This window comes from Lates calcarifer, linkage group LG18 (genome assembly GCF_001640805.2).
Source record: "Lates calcarifer isolate ASB-BC8 linkage group LG18, TLL_Latcal_v3, whole genome shotgun sequence".
Lineage (NCBI taxonomy): Eukaryota > Metazoa > Chordata > Actinopteri > Centropomidae > Lates > Lates calcarifer.
The window spans coordinates 7,972,077-7,988,986 of NC_066850.1; the positions used below are offsets into that span (position 1 = coordinate 7,972,077).

General features: G+C 41.1%; 1 protein-coding gene across 5 annotated transcripts in view; it reads right to left on the reverse strand.

Annotated features, from left to right (window-relative positions):
- impdh1b (IMP (inosine 5'-monophosphate) dehydrogenase 1b) overlaps window positions 1-14,912 on the reverse strand; it is a 17,368-nt gene extending 2,456 nt beyond the window's left edge. The window contains exons 1-15 of one of the 5 annotated variants that reach the window (XM_018685624.2): window positions 14,536-14,912; window positions 9,019-9,117; window positions 8,760-8,840; window positions 5,351-5,399; window positions 3,604-3,705; window positions 3,437-3,511; window positions 2,810-3,016; window positions 2,622-2,709; window positions 2,323-2,522; window positions 1,967-2,057; window positions 1,691-1,786; window positions 1,020-1,163; window positions 751-895; window positions 511-654; window positions 337-420 (exon numbers count right to left, since the gene is read on the reverse strand). In XM_018685624.2, coding sequence (XP_018541140.1) covers window positions 337-420; window positions 511-654; window positions 751-895; window positions 1,020-1,163; window positions 1,691-1,786; window positions 1,967-2,057; window positions 2,323-2,522; window positions 2,622-2,709; window positions 2,810-3,016; window positions 3,437-3,511; window positions 3,604-3,705; window positions 5,351-5,399; window positions 8,760-8,840; window positions 9,019-9,117; window positions 14,536-14,756 — 1,826 coding nt within the window. In that variant the 5' untranslated portion in view covers window positions 14,757-14,912. Of the gene's footprint in view, window positions 1-336; window positions 421-510; window positions 655-750; window positions 896-1,019; window positions 1,164-1,690; window positions 1,787-1,966; window positions 2,058-2,322; window positions 2,523-2,621; window positions 2,710-2,809; window positions 3,017-3,436; window positions 3,512-3,603; window positions 3,706-5,350; window positions 5,400-8,759; window positions 8,841-9,018; window positions 9,118-11,363; window positions 11,530-14,535 lie in introns of those variants that run through there. The other 4 variants (XM_018685626.2, XM_051077734.1, XM_051077733.1 and 1 more) reach the window with 4 other exon arrangements.
- Window positions 14,913-16,910: the final 1,998 nt, after the last annotated feature.

Genomic DNA, 16,910 nt, shown 5'->3' on the forward strand with positions numbered 1-16,910 from the left:
GTTAAGGTCAACATCTAACAGGATGTACAGTAAATGGAGCCAAGTGGTTTCTTAGAAGTGAAATGATGAAATCATCTATGTGAGTCAACAAAGAAACCACTGTTCTGAGTTCCCATTTCTGCTTCTGGTAATGGCAGATGAAACCTACCAGTGTCAGGAGCAGCCCTCACTGAAAAAAAACTGACATTTTGTTTGTACCTCTATGTCCTTTTAAAATAGGGTGGGTGAGGGTGTTTGGTTTTTGCAACAGAATACTGCTATTTTGGTAACAATAAGGTGCATCCAGATGTAGGGTTTAATGTAGCAAGGAGTTTTTCTGGAAGTTTTTGTACTTACGAGTGGAGCCCATGAACACCTCCCTCCACCTGTGCAGACATGGTGCGCTTCTCAAACTTTAGCTCTCCGGAGTACATCATGGAACTGAGAAATATGGAAACACTATTAACTATAATAGCTACACATACATGTTAATATCTGTATAATAACCAGTAATCCACACAAACGTCTCACCGGAGGACAGACAGACTCTTTGCCCCGATGTCCTGGCAGCCATGTTGGATCCCAGCTATCAGGTATGGTACAAACTTGTGGATGGACCCCTTGTCCTGGACTGAGCCAGACACACCCTGGGCTACCTTCACTTTGTCGCCCTCACTGTCGACATCACCCAGTTAATATTAAAACCAGTCACAGTATTGTAGTAGCTGCACTTGGATTTTGACTTTTCGTGACTTGTGACCTCCAACGTACCTAAAATAGCGCTTTTGGCTGCTGGTGCTCTTCTCCATAGCATCCAGGGAGCCCATACCGCGATACTTTTTCAGCCGCACACCATCCGAGAAGAAGTACTCTCCTGGAGCCTCAGTGGTTGCCGCAAGCAATGAGCCCATCATAACTGGAGTGGGAGACGGGAAAGAATTGTCTCTGTGCCCTTGTATCAGCCAGCCAAACCTAATTGGATTAGGTATTTTTTCCCGAAAATGTTACAACATTCTGCGTCACAATCTTTGAAATCTCACCAGTCGATGCTCCGAGTGAGAGAGCCTTCACCACGTGGCCCACAGTCTGAATGCCACCATCAGCAATGACTGGCACACCAAAACGCCTGGCGTACTCTGCTACCTTGTACACCGAGGTCCCCTGGGGCCGCCCACATGCCATGACTAGAAGGCAGGAAACACAATTTAACATGACTGCCCATGAAGGCAGATCACACAACACGCTCAGGTGATGCAGAACACAAGTTGGGACAAGTGGAAAGCAGTGTCTGTTTCACTGGTAACTAACACAGATAATTCAGGTTCATGTCTATTTGCTGCAACACGTCTCTTCTGCTGTCGTTGGCGAACATGACCTAGTCTGAGCGTGAGAGGCCGGTCCCCATGGCAACCCAGAACGGGGCCTTGGCAGATCACCATGACAACTAGGAGTGGTCTCAGGGTATTTGTTACTGCTGGCAACTGATCGCCTTTCCTTCTCACTGTAGCTTGTAGCCAGATAAAGAACATGTGCAGCAAGGATGAATGTGCTACAGCTGTAATTTATATATTCTTTACCTATTAATTATTCTTCTTAACCCTTTTCTATATTTAAAGTATACAGTTTTATTATATAGTGCTTCAACAATGAGAAAGAAAAAATATGCTGTAACTGAGTTCAGGAGATGGCACTGTACAGCAGGACTGATTACCTTCCTGTGTGATGCAGATGGAGCCACAGCCCATGCCGACTCTTAAAGCATCCACACCAGCATCAATCAGATTCTTGGCCTGGGCTGCTGTAACCACTGTGGGTGGGGAAAAAAAAAGAAAACAGAAAGTGCGAAAAATGATAATTTTTTTTTTTTATTAGAAGAACACTGCCAAAACAAGCAGGGAGTGCAACATGTACAAAGTCAAAGTTCTTTTAACCAATGCTTCATAAACCATAAACACCAGTAAAGTGTTTCCGATGTCAACAAACTCACCATTTCCTCCCACCACTTGCAAGTCTGGATACTTCTGTTTAATATAATTTATCATGTTGATTTGATAGACCGAGTTGCCTTGAGAGGAGTCCTAGAAATGCAAATATGTTCTTGGTTAAAATATATACAGTGTAAATATCAGACATATCACACACACAGGAAAACAAGTCAGTCAAAACAATGTCAGTCAAACTGACATTAATGTTTGTGAATCATTTTCAGATTTGAGTATATATAAACTCTCTACTCAAACAGTTATCTAAGTTTAGTCCTGGCCTTCTCACACTTTTATGATAAGACTAGCACCAGTGATAAGATTTAGATAAAACCACAATTTAACCATGAGACACACCCACCAGTACAACAACATCCACTCCAGCCTGCACTAATAGGTCCAGTCTGTATTTGTCATCCTCCCTGGTGCCGATGGCGGCGCCGCACAGGAGCTGTTTGCGTGAGTCTTTGGAGGCCAGCGGGTAGTCCCTGTTCTTCTTCAGATCGGTCCTGGCGATAATGGCCACCAGCTCATCATTATCGTTTACAATGGGAAGCTTGCCTGGTTACAGAGAAAGTGAAAGATGTGTTGTTAAATTACATGGAAAGATACCAAACTCCAACTAGAAAAAGCAGCTTTCATGCTTAAACTTTTATTCACCCTTTTTACTGCGCTGCAGGATATCATTGGCTTCTTTCAGTGTAACACCAGCTGGAGCCACAACCAACTCCTCCCTCTTGGTCATAGCCTAGAACACCATCAGTACAATATTGTGAAATAAATCAAATGAGTAACGCCAATACAAAAAAAAAAAAAAAAAAAAAAAAGAAGAGAAAAAAAATGCACACCTCCTCCAGAGGTTTGCCATGGTCTTTCTCAGAAAGGAAGTCAATATCTCTAGAGGTGACGATGCCCACCAGTTTGCTGCCCATCTTGCCTGTCTCTGTGACAGGAATACCAGAGAAGCCATGTCTTATTTTGGCCTCAAACACATCCCCGACTGTGTGGCGTGGACTCATCACAACTGGGTCTGTGATAAAACCCTGCTCAAACCTCTGGAAACCAAAGCAAACATAATTATTACAAATACTGCTTTTCTCCCCACTCTTCATTTATGCAAAGCAGCCAACGCAGCGCAAAAACAAAAAACACCACTCAAGAAGTACAACGATAAATTAACAGCGATATGGAAAACACAACAAAACAACAGTAAAAGGAGCCAACAAAACACACACACACACACACACAGAAAACAAAACATAGAAAGGGGACAATTACCGTAACCTATACAGGGACAAGATGGGACATGATTTGAAACGACAACAAGACAATAAAAACAACAACAGCAATTATACCACTGCTTCTACCACCAAAACATGATCAGTGAACATTGGTCTTAACTACAAAATGCTGAGACAGTTTGGCATAAAATACACAGTAGTTATATGTATATATGAAGGATAACCTTAGTTTACCTTAACCTTGCGGACCTCATTGGCTTGGAATTCTGGTGTGCAGTTGTGGTGAATGATGCCAATGCCTCCCATTAGCTACCAAATTCAAAAAGAATGATGTGGATTTTAGGATCTGGAAATTATGGAAATCATCAGTGCTCTTTCATATTTTAGAAGTTTTATCTTACCGCCATAGCAATTGCCATGGCTGACTCTGTGACAGTGTCCATGGGGGAGGAGATGAGAGGTGTCTTCAGCGTGATCTTCCTGGTCAGCGCTGATGTCAGGTCCTGGGACACAAAAAGACGAGTGTTAATGTAAGACTCTGAACATGTGGAGTCACTTTCTGACATTTTGTAAATGTTCCACCAGGGGGCAGACTGAACTTGGGAGATACACAGTATTCTACTGTTGTGTCTTAATGGTTAAGGACATAACCTCAAATGACAACAGCCCAATAAGTTTGACTCAAGCAGACTGTAATAAGATAGATGTATGCTACAAGCGCTCCTTTTACATAAAAATGTATACAACAATAGCCTGGGTGTGTCATGAAGTGTTTATTTTTGATAGGAGATGTCTATAAACAAAATAAAATTCATGGTCTGTCGAAAACATTGTCCTCCCTTCCTCTCAGGGACAGAAACCTGACACTGTCTGGAAAAATGGGAACGAGCCGTACTACAGTATCTCCAACAACTTTCACTTCTTACTGCTTCCCACAACAGCCAGTGCCAGATTTGTGCTATCTTCAGCGGGGAGAGTGAAAATAATGACATTCTTTGCACATTCCTCACACGTGGGAAAAAGGCAGCATATGAGATCTGTGATGTCCAAGCTTTTACTCCTTATCTGTGACAGACATAAACTATGGAGGGCTGCTCGCTGCTTTTCTCAGAGGTTCACGGTGAAAGGCAAGAGAATTCACCTAACACCACTTCTCAATTAAGAGAGCACAACTGCACAAACCTGCTAAATTCAACTGAGAGTTAGGAAAGCGTGTCGAGAACATCACGGCCCTGAAGAATTTCCCACAATAGCTCCTCCTCCCACATGTGGCCCCTTGTTATGTTTCTAAAACCTTACCAAGCACATGCAAACCTCAAAGTATATACAGCTCAATCTACTGAGCTGCAGTGTGCACATAAACTACTCTATTCAAAGTTGTGACTGAGGCCAAATGTGGAGGCATTTGTGTTATTCAAGCTTGAATGGCCCCACTATCCAGTGAAAAACTAGGGCAGACCAAGATGCTGTGGAGACACTACCCCATGACAACACAGCTAGGCAGACAAGCAGCTCACACAGTAAATCGAGCTCTCCTTTGCTGTGAAGGAAGCAGTGAGAGATTAGAGGTATCAATTAAATTAATGCCCTCTGAGATGAACAAAACCCGAAGACGGGGGATTTCGTCTAAAGCTCAGAGATTAACTCTCCCGTCATCTGCTGGGAGAGGTGGATGAGCAACCGACCAGACACAAATGTAAACACAAGGGTGAGGGAGCAGCCGGTGGTTGACCACACTGGGCAAAAACAGCAGGGCAGCAGGAGAGAAGAAATGATGCAGATGGTTTTACGTGGGCAAAAACAACACTATTTTTGTAAGAGGTGCAATTACCACAATGACGCTGAGGTCTGGAGTGGAGAGGTTTGTTTAAAAAAAATTAAAAAGACGCCAGTGTAATATAGCTGATGGTTTAGGAGGCGGTTCTGCCAACACAGAGTGGTCTGACTGCTGACTTTGCTAGACTACACATTCATCATCATGAGGGGTGTGGGAGAAACTGAGGAAAGGAGTGGCTTGTCCTTAATAATATCCAGGATATCAAGTCTCTTCTCAGATGTGACAGTGCAATAACCTTCCCTTCTGAAAGGATAATAGACCTTACATGTCCTTTTGCACTCTCAGAGATCTATTATCATATGCCTACTCACCACTTCGTCTGATGTAAAGTCGATGAAGCCAGGTAAAATCAGGAAGTCACTGAAAGACAAACAAAATGCAAAGTAAGGGGCTAATGCTTGCAACTTAGCAGTGCTGTGAGGTTTAAAAACATCCAGAGTTCCAGTTTAAACCTTTTTAAACATTTGCAGTAAATTCTACAAAACATCTCCGAGAAAAGCAGAAAACTGAAACCTTCCCCTACATTATGAGTATGGTGAATTCACAGGGTGAACTGAAAAGTGTACAAATGACTGCTACTGAAAAAGATGGGTAAACAATACAGATATGAATATGATATATAAAAATAAGAGTATGACTCTGAATAGCCAAGGATATGAATAAAAATCTGATAACAATCATAAGCTATCATCAGGGTATAATTAAATATGTTACTTTTCTGCTTGTTGATGAGTTCAGGATTAGCTAATCTTTTTACTAATTTCACAGTTTAGAATCTGTAACAAAATTGTTGGACACTTTTATGTCTCCTCATGGTTCCCAGAATATTAGAGTGGCACAGTTGCTGAGTGCAGACACTGAGTGCAGTTGGGTGCGTCTTGGTTAAAAAAAAGCTTGGTTAAAAAAAAAGCTACAGTTGACTTCTTTCAGCTCTCGGACTGTATGTACATAATGAGAGGTGGAGCAAGATGAGTGAGAGAGCAGGAGCTGGACAGAGGAATTTGTTTTTCAACCAAACTCTGTATGTACCTTGTGGTTTTTGCAGATGGGTGCGAAATGAGGCAGGGGACAGATGGAAAGATGGAGGAATAAGGGCAGCTTTGTATTCCATTTTGCATGTAGGGGGAAATCTGGAGAGGGAATCGTCAAGGCGAGTAGAGGCCAAAAAGGTAAATGCTGAACAGGACAGGTGAGAAAAAGGAAAGGGGCCAATCGGTTGACAGATCTTTTCCACTCTAGTGTGGTTGGGGGAAAAGGAAGGTTTGAAATAGCCACACTAGACTGGACAGTGCAAGGGAGGAGCCCTGTTTGTTTCCCCTCATTTTAAGAGCCCAAAACAGCCACAGCCACAGACACCAACGTAGGGACAAGTCGGGAAGTCCAGCACACATCTGCTAGCATTTAGCAACAGCCACAAAACCTCAGCTGCAGTACACGGGGCTGTACCAACTGACTCTGGATCAGTGCTTGCATCACAAGAGCTCACTGAGTTGGCTGTGAATTCTATGATGATTATGGTTTTCATTTAAATGTTAAATGTAGACAAATGCATGATGCCGAGTGGGAGCCTTTCAAAATACAACAGTGGCCACAACTTGTATTCACCTGCTTGCATAGTTGTTTGTCTGTTCTTGCCCTGGTTGCGACATCAAAGAGAACCTGCAGCATTGTCTGCCCACACCCAAAGCAATCTAAGCATCTGAAAGCATGGCACCGTTTTTTTTTTTTAATGTAGCAGCAAATTTAATAACTATATATATAACTACTATATATGTATGTCTGACTCAGCACTTCATTTGGTTTGTGCAGTAAAAAAAGGCAACAGTAGATTATTATTACACTACAGGTGGCAGCAGGAATTTATCTGCTACTGTCTGCTTGGTTGTGTGCCTGTAGCATACCAACCCAACGCCTGAGGTAATTGACGGTTTACAGTACATCTAATGAGAGCTGGTTGAGGTTTGCCATGGAACTTGCCCTTAAGGATTCAAAAAGGCGAAACAGTTCAGATTATATGGTAATTAAAGACATAAACCACATGGTCATGTGTGTAGAGTTTCAAGGATATAGTTCACTTGAAACCCTCAGTCTCGTGTGAATGCCAATAATCTAGTGTTTACCCATAACCAATAGCCTGGGGCTTGTGTGAGCAAGTGGCAAAACGTGATTACGGAGATCTTTCATGGATAGATTTTATAGTGTCTAAACATATAAAATACAGTTTATGAATGTGTCGTTAACAGAGGCATAAACAGACACCTTCACTTTTGAGGCCATTTCAAGAGTGCAGGCAGAAATATGGAGTTTGAGAGTTGGTCTGATTGAGAGAACATGTTGACAGTCATGCTCAGGACATGATTTCTGCACCTGGTTGAAGGTCACAACACTGCAGGAAGCCGTTTCTCTCACAAAGCTGTTTCTGTCTTCCTGTGTCTCACTTTCTTTGGGTGCCTCGCTTTCTTTTTCCTCAACTGACACCTCAATGGAAAGATCTTGAACTACAAACTTCTGATTTATATGATAATATGCAAGGGAAATGAAAAGCACAACTAAGAGCTGAAACTCTTTGGCTATCATCTGTCCTGTATTTGTCATGCTTGAATCATAAGAAGGTTACAACACAGGCAACAGCAGATTATTAGATTATTATTAGATTATTTTAAAAACTCATGCAGACTCCTTCATCCACAAACCAACCCCCATTCACTCAACTTCTTCCTGCAATTCACATGATGTCAATTCAGGCCATCATGTGCGCAACCTTTCCTTCGGTCGTGATGCACTTGATTACAGAGTGGAGGGTATTATTCAATCACATGTGGACACACTCAAACATCCTTACGTTTTCTATTCAGTTAGCTACTGTGAGGCACCAGTAGCATGATTAGAGCATAGAACTGGATTACTTTCAGCTGATAACACCATTCAGCTATGCTTGAATCACTTAAAATGAAATTTCATTTGTTAGCCTTATGCAGTTGGTAATGGAATATGGACAATTATATATATTATGCACAATAATACATTAACTGATTAGTCTTTCAGGGAATACTGAGAAGGCATCATAAGCATTGATTGTATTGGTTGTTAGGATCTGTGGAGAAAGTTTTAGTGGAGCAAATGCAAGTTAAAAAGAAAGAGCATGTTTCTCTGTATCCAGCAACCACTACAACTGAATGATGTAATGCTTTGCTTGTTTGTCTTTTATGATTAAGAAAATAAAAAAGGTGATTACATGATTAATATTAAAAAATAACTTTGTTAAAATGCATGATGATTTACAAAGCATTCTTTGTGTGTCAGCAGAATGCTTACCAGGAGTGCAGTGGTAAGTAATAGGTGAGAAATTAGTGCTGAGTTAGTACTTAAATCAAAGCAAAGTGTGTAAGAAAGTGCACAAGCTGTTCTGTCATGTGTGCTGCATTCACAGGACAGCTCGTGTACTTTGATGGTTAGTTGAAATTAGTAATGCAGTTATGTCCACTGGAAGCAAATTTCATCCCCGTGACCAAGATCAGGTTGAGCATTCCAACAAGCCCTCCATTTATCTTCTGCATTCATAACACCAGATTGAGATTTTGGTATGTTTCGCTTCAGCCAAAGTAAAGTTGCTTTGGAAGGACAGTCATTTGCTTCCCCCTTATGAATTCACTATTTGGAGAGACACAGGATTTTAACAGCACAGTTTCAAAACAGTTTGAAGACGACTGTTTTACTCACTTGTAGGTCAACCCATCTCCTTTAGAGCATAGCTCTTCAGCCGTTTGACCATCGGAGACAACGCACTGTTGGTCAGATCTGCTGGTTCAAAATGTGTTGGCCATTACAAAGCACTGGTGCGTACACGTCACCCACCGTTGCGCGCAGCCAGGTGAGGTTTTACAAATCAGGAGACCTTACTTTTAACTGATTTCATTACTGAGATTTTCGGATTAAAAAAAAAAAAACAAATCAAAGTCTGTGATGCAGGGAAACTTACTTGTATGTGAGGCCATCTCCAATAGAGAAGAGCTGCTGAGCTGAGAGTCCATCTTCAGGTACGTAGCCTGTGCCACCGCTGATTAAGTAATCCGCCATGCTGCCAAATGATAAGGAGAGGCAACTTCAATCAACTGTGCAGCCCAATAATCAGTAAAGATACTCATCTACAGACAGTACAATGATGCTCTGCAAGAACACTAGACATCCACTTTGTAGGCAGAGCTTTGGTGACCTTCTCACAGGAAGACATAACCATAGCAACATCAACATCCCTCAGCAAGCCTCAGGTCAGTGCGCCTGCGTGGCAGGAGCCAGATGCAACCGCTTCCTCTACTTACAAAAACAAACCATTAATAATCTTGTAATAATCTTGCAACCGCGTTAAACAAATTTAAGAAAACGCACATTTGACAACTAAATTAGGAATATCATTAGTTACAATATGATCACTCATAATCGAGTACCACAAACACATATACGCCATCGTAATATCCTACCGTGATTTTTGTGCTGGGGAGGAGATCTTACAGTGAATTTTATGTCTCTACATCGAAAATATGAAAACCTTTATCACCTTTAAAACATAAATCGGGCGCATCAGAAAACAATAGAGGAGAACGACAACAGCGCAGCAGTCCTCACACGACCGCGTGTTCAGCAAAATATGGCCGGGTGACCCACTAACATTTAACTGGACCACCGCTAGTAGCGCAAGCTTTCAACTAAGGTGAAAAAAATAAAAATAAATGAAACGTGCTTTAAACAAAACATAACGTCCTCAAAATATATTGTCTCGACTTGGGCGGTAACATCTACTGGCCTGGTGACCTACATTACATTATCAGTAGCTAGCAAACATTAGCTGCTTACACTGCGCACCCGTAGTTGACAAAATAAGCTACTTCAGACCTGTCTTTGTTGTTTTTGCGGTGAAACGAGAACACAGCATCCCTAACGCTGACGATCCGCGTTACAACAATAATCTATCAACGTTATCCATGCTAGCTCCTTACACCTCTCACAAATCACAACTAAATGCCTAGTTAACCACAGTGTTTTGGAAAACAACATGCCATTCACTCAATAACACTTCTTAAAATTGCCTTACTTTTAATTACGGTTTGGCTAGCGTTAACCTCAATATATTTTACAGGAATAATATCGGGTAAACAGGAGAATCAATAACTAAAGTTGACATTTTATCACATTAAGTAGGCATTATGAATAATAAATGGACGCCGAATTTAAGGGTGGGTCCTATTATATGCTAAACGATGTAACTCATTCTCTTATCCAGTCTTACATAGTTTTGAGAATAAAGCCAACACTGTTTTGGCAGAGTTTTAAAGGGAGTCTGGTATTACGTTCTGCCAACATGTGTGTGCATGCACGCTGATATGTAAAATGCTATAGGCTATCTAACATAGTCAAGAATGCGAAGGGGAGGTAATGTTGCCTTCCTGATTTAACTTTATCAGTTGAATTAATTTACCCTTTACTAGAACATTTTAAAGTTAAATTTAATGAAATAAAAATAAACCCATTTGTAATTATTCCACACGAAGCACTACAAAAATGGCTTACGTGGGCACACTGACAACACTATTAATACTATTAGCCTCGGATAATAATACCTGCAACGTTACCAAACCGTTAGCCAGAGAATTACAGACACTGTGTCATCATCAAGCTGGCAATATGGCTGGCACTTCACCAAACCAACATTCGTTGATGTAAATGCTAACTTCACAAGCAAGTTAACAACGACCTCGTGTAAATCATTAGTCGGTGTCTAACACAAATACGCACGTATTACCGAGCTGAAACAGCCTCTTACCTCTTCACAGCTAAGATACAACATGTAGCTAAAGTTACACTATGATGTTGATGTTACCTCATTGAAAATCATATCACGATATACAAGCCGATAAACTTGTCCGATTAACGATGCTATACAGCTGTCATACCAAGTGTAGATGTGTCAATAATTCACTAATGTACATTCATATGAACTTTTAGCAGATTAGACCTACAGAATGTTTGACTTGCAGACATGTGGTATCAACCGTTAGCATTTAGCATTAGCAGCGTGCTTATTTTGAAAAAAAGGCTCCCGAGATTTTAAAGCTGTTGCAACCATTAACAGCAAAGAAAGCGTTTTAAACTACGTAGCTCCTTTGCTAGCGTTAAGTCCAATGTCTTTTCCTAGACAGAGAAACGGTAGCAAGCTGGCTCCTTATGGAGCTGATGCCCACGTTGGGCAAAAAGGAAAGCAACTTTCCATGCGTGAACCTACAGAAGTCAGGCTGAAAGCGACGGTAAAATGCGGTTAATTCACTTTACCTCGAAGAACAAACTAGACGAAAACACCGGTCGTTCGTGGCTCCAAGATGTACAAGCACCGGTCTGCATTAAAGTGAAAACGATTGCCTGTCGCGGTCAGCAGACAGTGCGTGTTGGTGTTATGTACTCGTAGCAGTAGCGTCACATCCCTTTTCTCCCCTAAGAGGCGTGTTTTAACCATGTGCATCCTGCGCCTCAGAGGTAGAGAGCAGCCAGAGTGATCTACTGTATATCATAGTTGTTCTAGCTTTACTGAAATGCCGCCAAACCGGTTAGTGAGACCTGACAGTCAACCGGCAGGTATTTTTAGCAGAGCCAGAAAGGGTAAAAAATATAAATAAATAAATAATATAAAATATAAATAAATAATCATCCTCTTATTAAATACTGATTAGATTAAATAGAATAAATCTTTATTGTCACTGTTTTATGACAATTCATAGTATTTTATAAGATGATGATAGGGTTTGTATGTAAACTCTTAATGTGAAAAATAACTATATCAAACTTTCCAACAGTATTACTGCATGATGAGTACTGTTGATATTTTAAGCACATTTCGTTGATAATACCGCAGCTTTTTTGTGATGAGGTAGTGTTACACTGTGGTACTAAACATTTTACTCAGGTAAAGGTTCTGAGTAATTCCTTTACCATACTGCTTTGTTTCAGTTTCAGGCTTTCTTCAGTTTTGTCAATAGTTCTATTTCTTCTTCTCTTCTGTTAAATTAGCATTGTTAGTGTACTGTAAAAAAAGAATGTGCATGATAAACTTTTTTCTTTCTTGTTAATTGTAATACAGCGCCATGTGTTGTTTGCTGGATATATCTGATGGTGTGTATCACAGTTCTTGGTAGAGCTAGGTAAATAGGATATGGGCATGGCTTAAAACACTGTTAAAGAGGAAATTATGTGGCTGTGTACTTCTCTCAGTTCTGTTGTCTAATATATATGACCCTACTGATTGTCTTCCCAAAGTAAAAGCTGTCATGGCTTATTTTTTTAGAGAAAGGCCATGTCAAATTTACACAGCAGCACTGCTTGAGTTTTGGTCACATGTGAATCATCTAAAGTGGATTAAGTGTACTGAAAAGCCTGCATTTTATTCACATGATGTCAGTTGCAAGAAGCGTGCAGAGTGACTACGAGTAACAGAGCGCATCTAATGTTATGTTAAGGAACACAAATGGATTAAACTCACTCCTTTTATATTCTAATAGTATATGCAATATACAGTACAGAAATGGATATAACAATAAACCACCCTATAAATTGCCCGCCAAGTATTGTAGCTGCTTTCAGTGTGATGTACATCAGCTTGTTGAAGGAACAAGGGCAGGTTCAGCCACTGTGAGAAAAACACATAATTTAATTACTTACTGTGAAATCTAATTAGAAAGTTACATTTAATGAGCAGTAGTGTGTTAAGAATGAATTCAAAAAGCAGCACCTAACAATGTAAAAAAAACACCCCACTGTGCTTATAAGAGATAAGTGTGCACAGTCTCTTGGCTTTCTGGCAACGAGACGCAACATAAAACCACACATACAGACTCTCACAGTCACTATCTAGTACGCAGTACACACACGTGTGTATTCACATCACTTGACAGTCTGTCAGCATGCTGCTCTCGTCATCGAGCTGTCCGCGGCGTAAATGTCTGGCACGGGTAGCTGACAGAAAACCACTGTTGTTTCCTCACAACTAAAAATATGACTGTCACTATCTGTTATCACGTCTTCATGGAGCAGAAAGATCAGAATAAAAATGTCTTGCTACCAATATGTGTTACTTTTTTTTTTTTAAAACACATTTTAGATTTTAACACAACTTCAAGAGCTGTTCCCATTGACCACAAATGTGTGGCTAGACTGTGATAACCTTAACCAATCTTGCATGTATAAAACAAACGATGGCAATCTGACACAGATATCCCATGCAGTATCAGCCAAATATATGGCTAACAATGTATTATATTTATATGGTGTAATGTAATGGGGTTGCACAGATACACTGAATATTTCATATCATTTTTTGTGTAACATTAGAACTGTTTATGGGGCTGGTATTTCCGGTCATGTAATATAACGAGTTATACTGTATATTGATCGTTTCTTGCAGAGGTGGATTTCAGATGTCAAATACAGTACAGAACCACATGGTCTCAATTGTAACCCACTATGCTTCACAGTCCTCCCCTTTTTCTATAACTATCTTAGGTGAGGTTTGTTAGATATATCTGCCAAGGTGAGTGTGTGTGTGTGTGGGGTGGGGGGGTGGGAGGGTCAGTTTCCCACTCTGTGTTTGTGTCAAATTAAATGTGGGTCATCACAAATATGGGTCAGTGGTTCCTCTATGCACTGTAGCTATTCTGAGCAGTTGATTCAGTCTTGTTTATCCTCCCTGCAGCACTCTGCTAACTCCTGCCTCGATGGTGCATCGTGGAAATGTCTGGGTACAGGCGAGGCAGAGGAGCAAGGATAAAAATAGGACCCAACAATTTAAGATCTCTGTGTTTTTGACATCTGCTCATTTTCCTTGATTTATGTTGTTACACCTTTTCTGTTGTTGCCATTGTTTGTTGATCCCAGATCTCTTTTTGTTCTGTTTCTGTTGTTGTGATTGTTTCCTGTTCTCAGATCTCTCTTGGAAAAGAGATTTTAATCTCAATGAGACTGCCTGGTTGAAAAATCTAAATACAATGAGCCACAGGTGAAACATACAGAGGTTTCAAACAACTCAAAAAGGAAGTGTGTCACCCAAAGCAAGGGATTTAACCTCAGGGGCATTTGCAAACTGATCTTAATACGAGCGTGTGGACATGTAAACTGACCCGATGGGACAGAGTGAATTTACATGTGCAGCCCCATGAAGGCAGAGCCAGTGAAAGCATGAGAAAGATTTTATTTGACCATGGATGATGAAATTATTATTAAAGCATTATATTTGTGCAAAGTCATTTTTAGTCTTCTGAAAAAAAAAAGTTTGTCCAGTTATTCAGCTCTTACACTTGCTAGTAAGAAATGATTTCTGCAGCAGGCAAACTTGCAATAACAAACAGTTCCAAAAACCTTTCCTGACACACTCTGTGAAAATAGTGAAACAAATAGATGTATCTGAACCCACATACTGATAGTGACTCATTCTTCCTATAGTTTCCCAGTAACTCACCTCTCTGGGCTGAAACCGGCCTGAATCCGTGTGGCACTGTACCGCTGGGCTGCAGTTTCATGCCCGTGGCCGTGTGAGGTTTGTCGGACGTAGTGCTCTCCATCTCTGGATCCAACATTGGTACGTGATGGCTGTGTGTCCCCAACAATTGTCCGGTAATCCACCAGCTGGCTCTCCCTCGCTCCTTCTGCACCAGAGTGCTCATAAACATAGCCCTCCATTATCTGTCCAAGGTCAGTCTATGAATCCAGTGGCCCTTTAGCCTTGCTGTACAGCCTTTCAACAGTTTCTTGCAGGATGTACAAAGTAAAACAAGATATCCAACAGCTGAAGGTTACATTTGGGTCAAAAACAGAAGAAACTGCTAATTGTTGAGACCCTTAAGTCATATAAACCTCATGACCAAAGTTTAGAAAAACTTTAGGAGTTACATTTTGCAAAACAAATGCAAACTCTCTTTTTTTCTTTCTGAATTCCAGTGCCTGCTCTGTTTAGCCTGCTGCTGACTTCCAGACTAGAAACAGAGCTGCATAGGTGTTCCCACAGAGAGAAAAAAAAAAAGACCAGTGTCAGGCTAGTCCGTCTGCTCCTGCACAGGATGCACCTGCCTACAAAAAGACAACAGCCACTTCTGGGCGTGTCAACGGAGGGCGTCACCTAGGAGATTCTCCCACTGAGAGGGTGTCGCTGTGGAAATGATGCCAGCGGCAGAGTGTTGTCGTGGAGAGGCGCTTGTGCTGATGTCTTCAAATTCGTGGAGGATTTTCTGACACGAGGGTGGAGGGGAATGAAGAGGGAGAGGAGCACAGAAAAGCCCCGTACTGTACTAATAGTGTATGTGGGAATAAAGCAGTCGTTGCCCCGGGCGTTTCTCTACAAGCTGAATGGAGTGAGTACTGTCCTGCTGAGTGCTCCATGTAAGCTCCCTCTCCATGCATAGGTTAATCCTGCTTTCTATCAGTGGCACCACATTACTTTCACAAAGAGGATTTCAGAATTAGAATGAACAAGACTAGCTCTGCTAAGAGAGCAGCACATTATTTTACAGCTCAAGCAGCAAGATCATCACTGTGGCGTTATTTTTCTCTCACTGGGCTCTACTAAAACCAAATACATACAGCAAACATAGCATTTCTGGAAGTATTTGGCACAGAGCTGTGTGTGTGTGTGTGTGTGTGTGTGTGTGTGTGTTTTTTTTTTTTTTTTTTTTTTTTTTTTTTTTTTTTTACAACTCTGGACTTGATAAATTTAGTTCCTCTTACCAGGACCCACAGGCATGATTTGTATTGCTTCTCATGCTTTGTGCAGACCAGGCCTCACAGAAAACCACTGCACTTCCTAAAAAAGTCAGAGGCCGAGGTTAGACCCCACAATCTAACACAACATGTACTTGTACCTTGACACTGCTGGGTGAAGCTCTCACCAAAGTGTCAGTGTTACATAATCACTCTGAATGGTTTCAAAAGCATTTTGTTTTCAAAAAGATCATCCACACTGGTCTGCATGCATGTTTTTACACACAGCACCAGTTGGTTCTTTTTGGCATCAGCCGACCATTAGTGGGCTGTAAATATACGGTATGTATGGGATGAATGTGTTGACCCTTCAATTGCTAATGGAACTTTTGTACATGATAAAGGACCATCATCTTAAAAGGATTCCCACCCACCCACACACACACACATACATATTGGGCCATCTTTCTCCTCAAAAGGATCACCTCCAGGTGTCTGACTGACTGTGACAGCTGGTCAGACATTAAGATGGAAAATCCTCTTTGCCTGTCCTCTCAGGCTCTAGTGAGTTCCCCACTTACACCTCACATTCATCTTTAACACATGTTAACGGAAACCCCTCACCCACACAACGTAGACAACAAATCAGGAAACTGACTTTAAGTATCAGGAATATATATTGAGTCGTAATCTGAGTGGAGTGGTGCGGTGATGCTACCGTCTGCTCCGAGTTATCACATAATCTGTGGCATTAAAGGGTTAGTGTCACATGCAGGAGGGATGAGAGGAACCCACTCCAAATTTCACATGTGCGTATCCTCAGGTTATGTGCAGTCCCTCCTCACTCAATTACTTAATCATAATGACTGTCATGTGCACAGCACGGGTAATCATTGACTGGCTGAGACAAATCAGAATCATAAGGTTTAACACAAGGGGTAACCATTCCAAGCAATGGAGCATGTGCGTGTGAATGGCAAGCCACTGAAGCTGTAATCTCTAAAATGATCAGAATCTACAGTACAGTTGTAATTCATTTCACATCACACTGCTTTGATATAGCACACACCTCTTTTTAAGAAATACGTTAGTACCACGGTCTCCTTTTCTATCATTTGATGTTTTTAAAAGTCATATTCT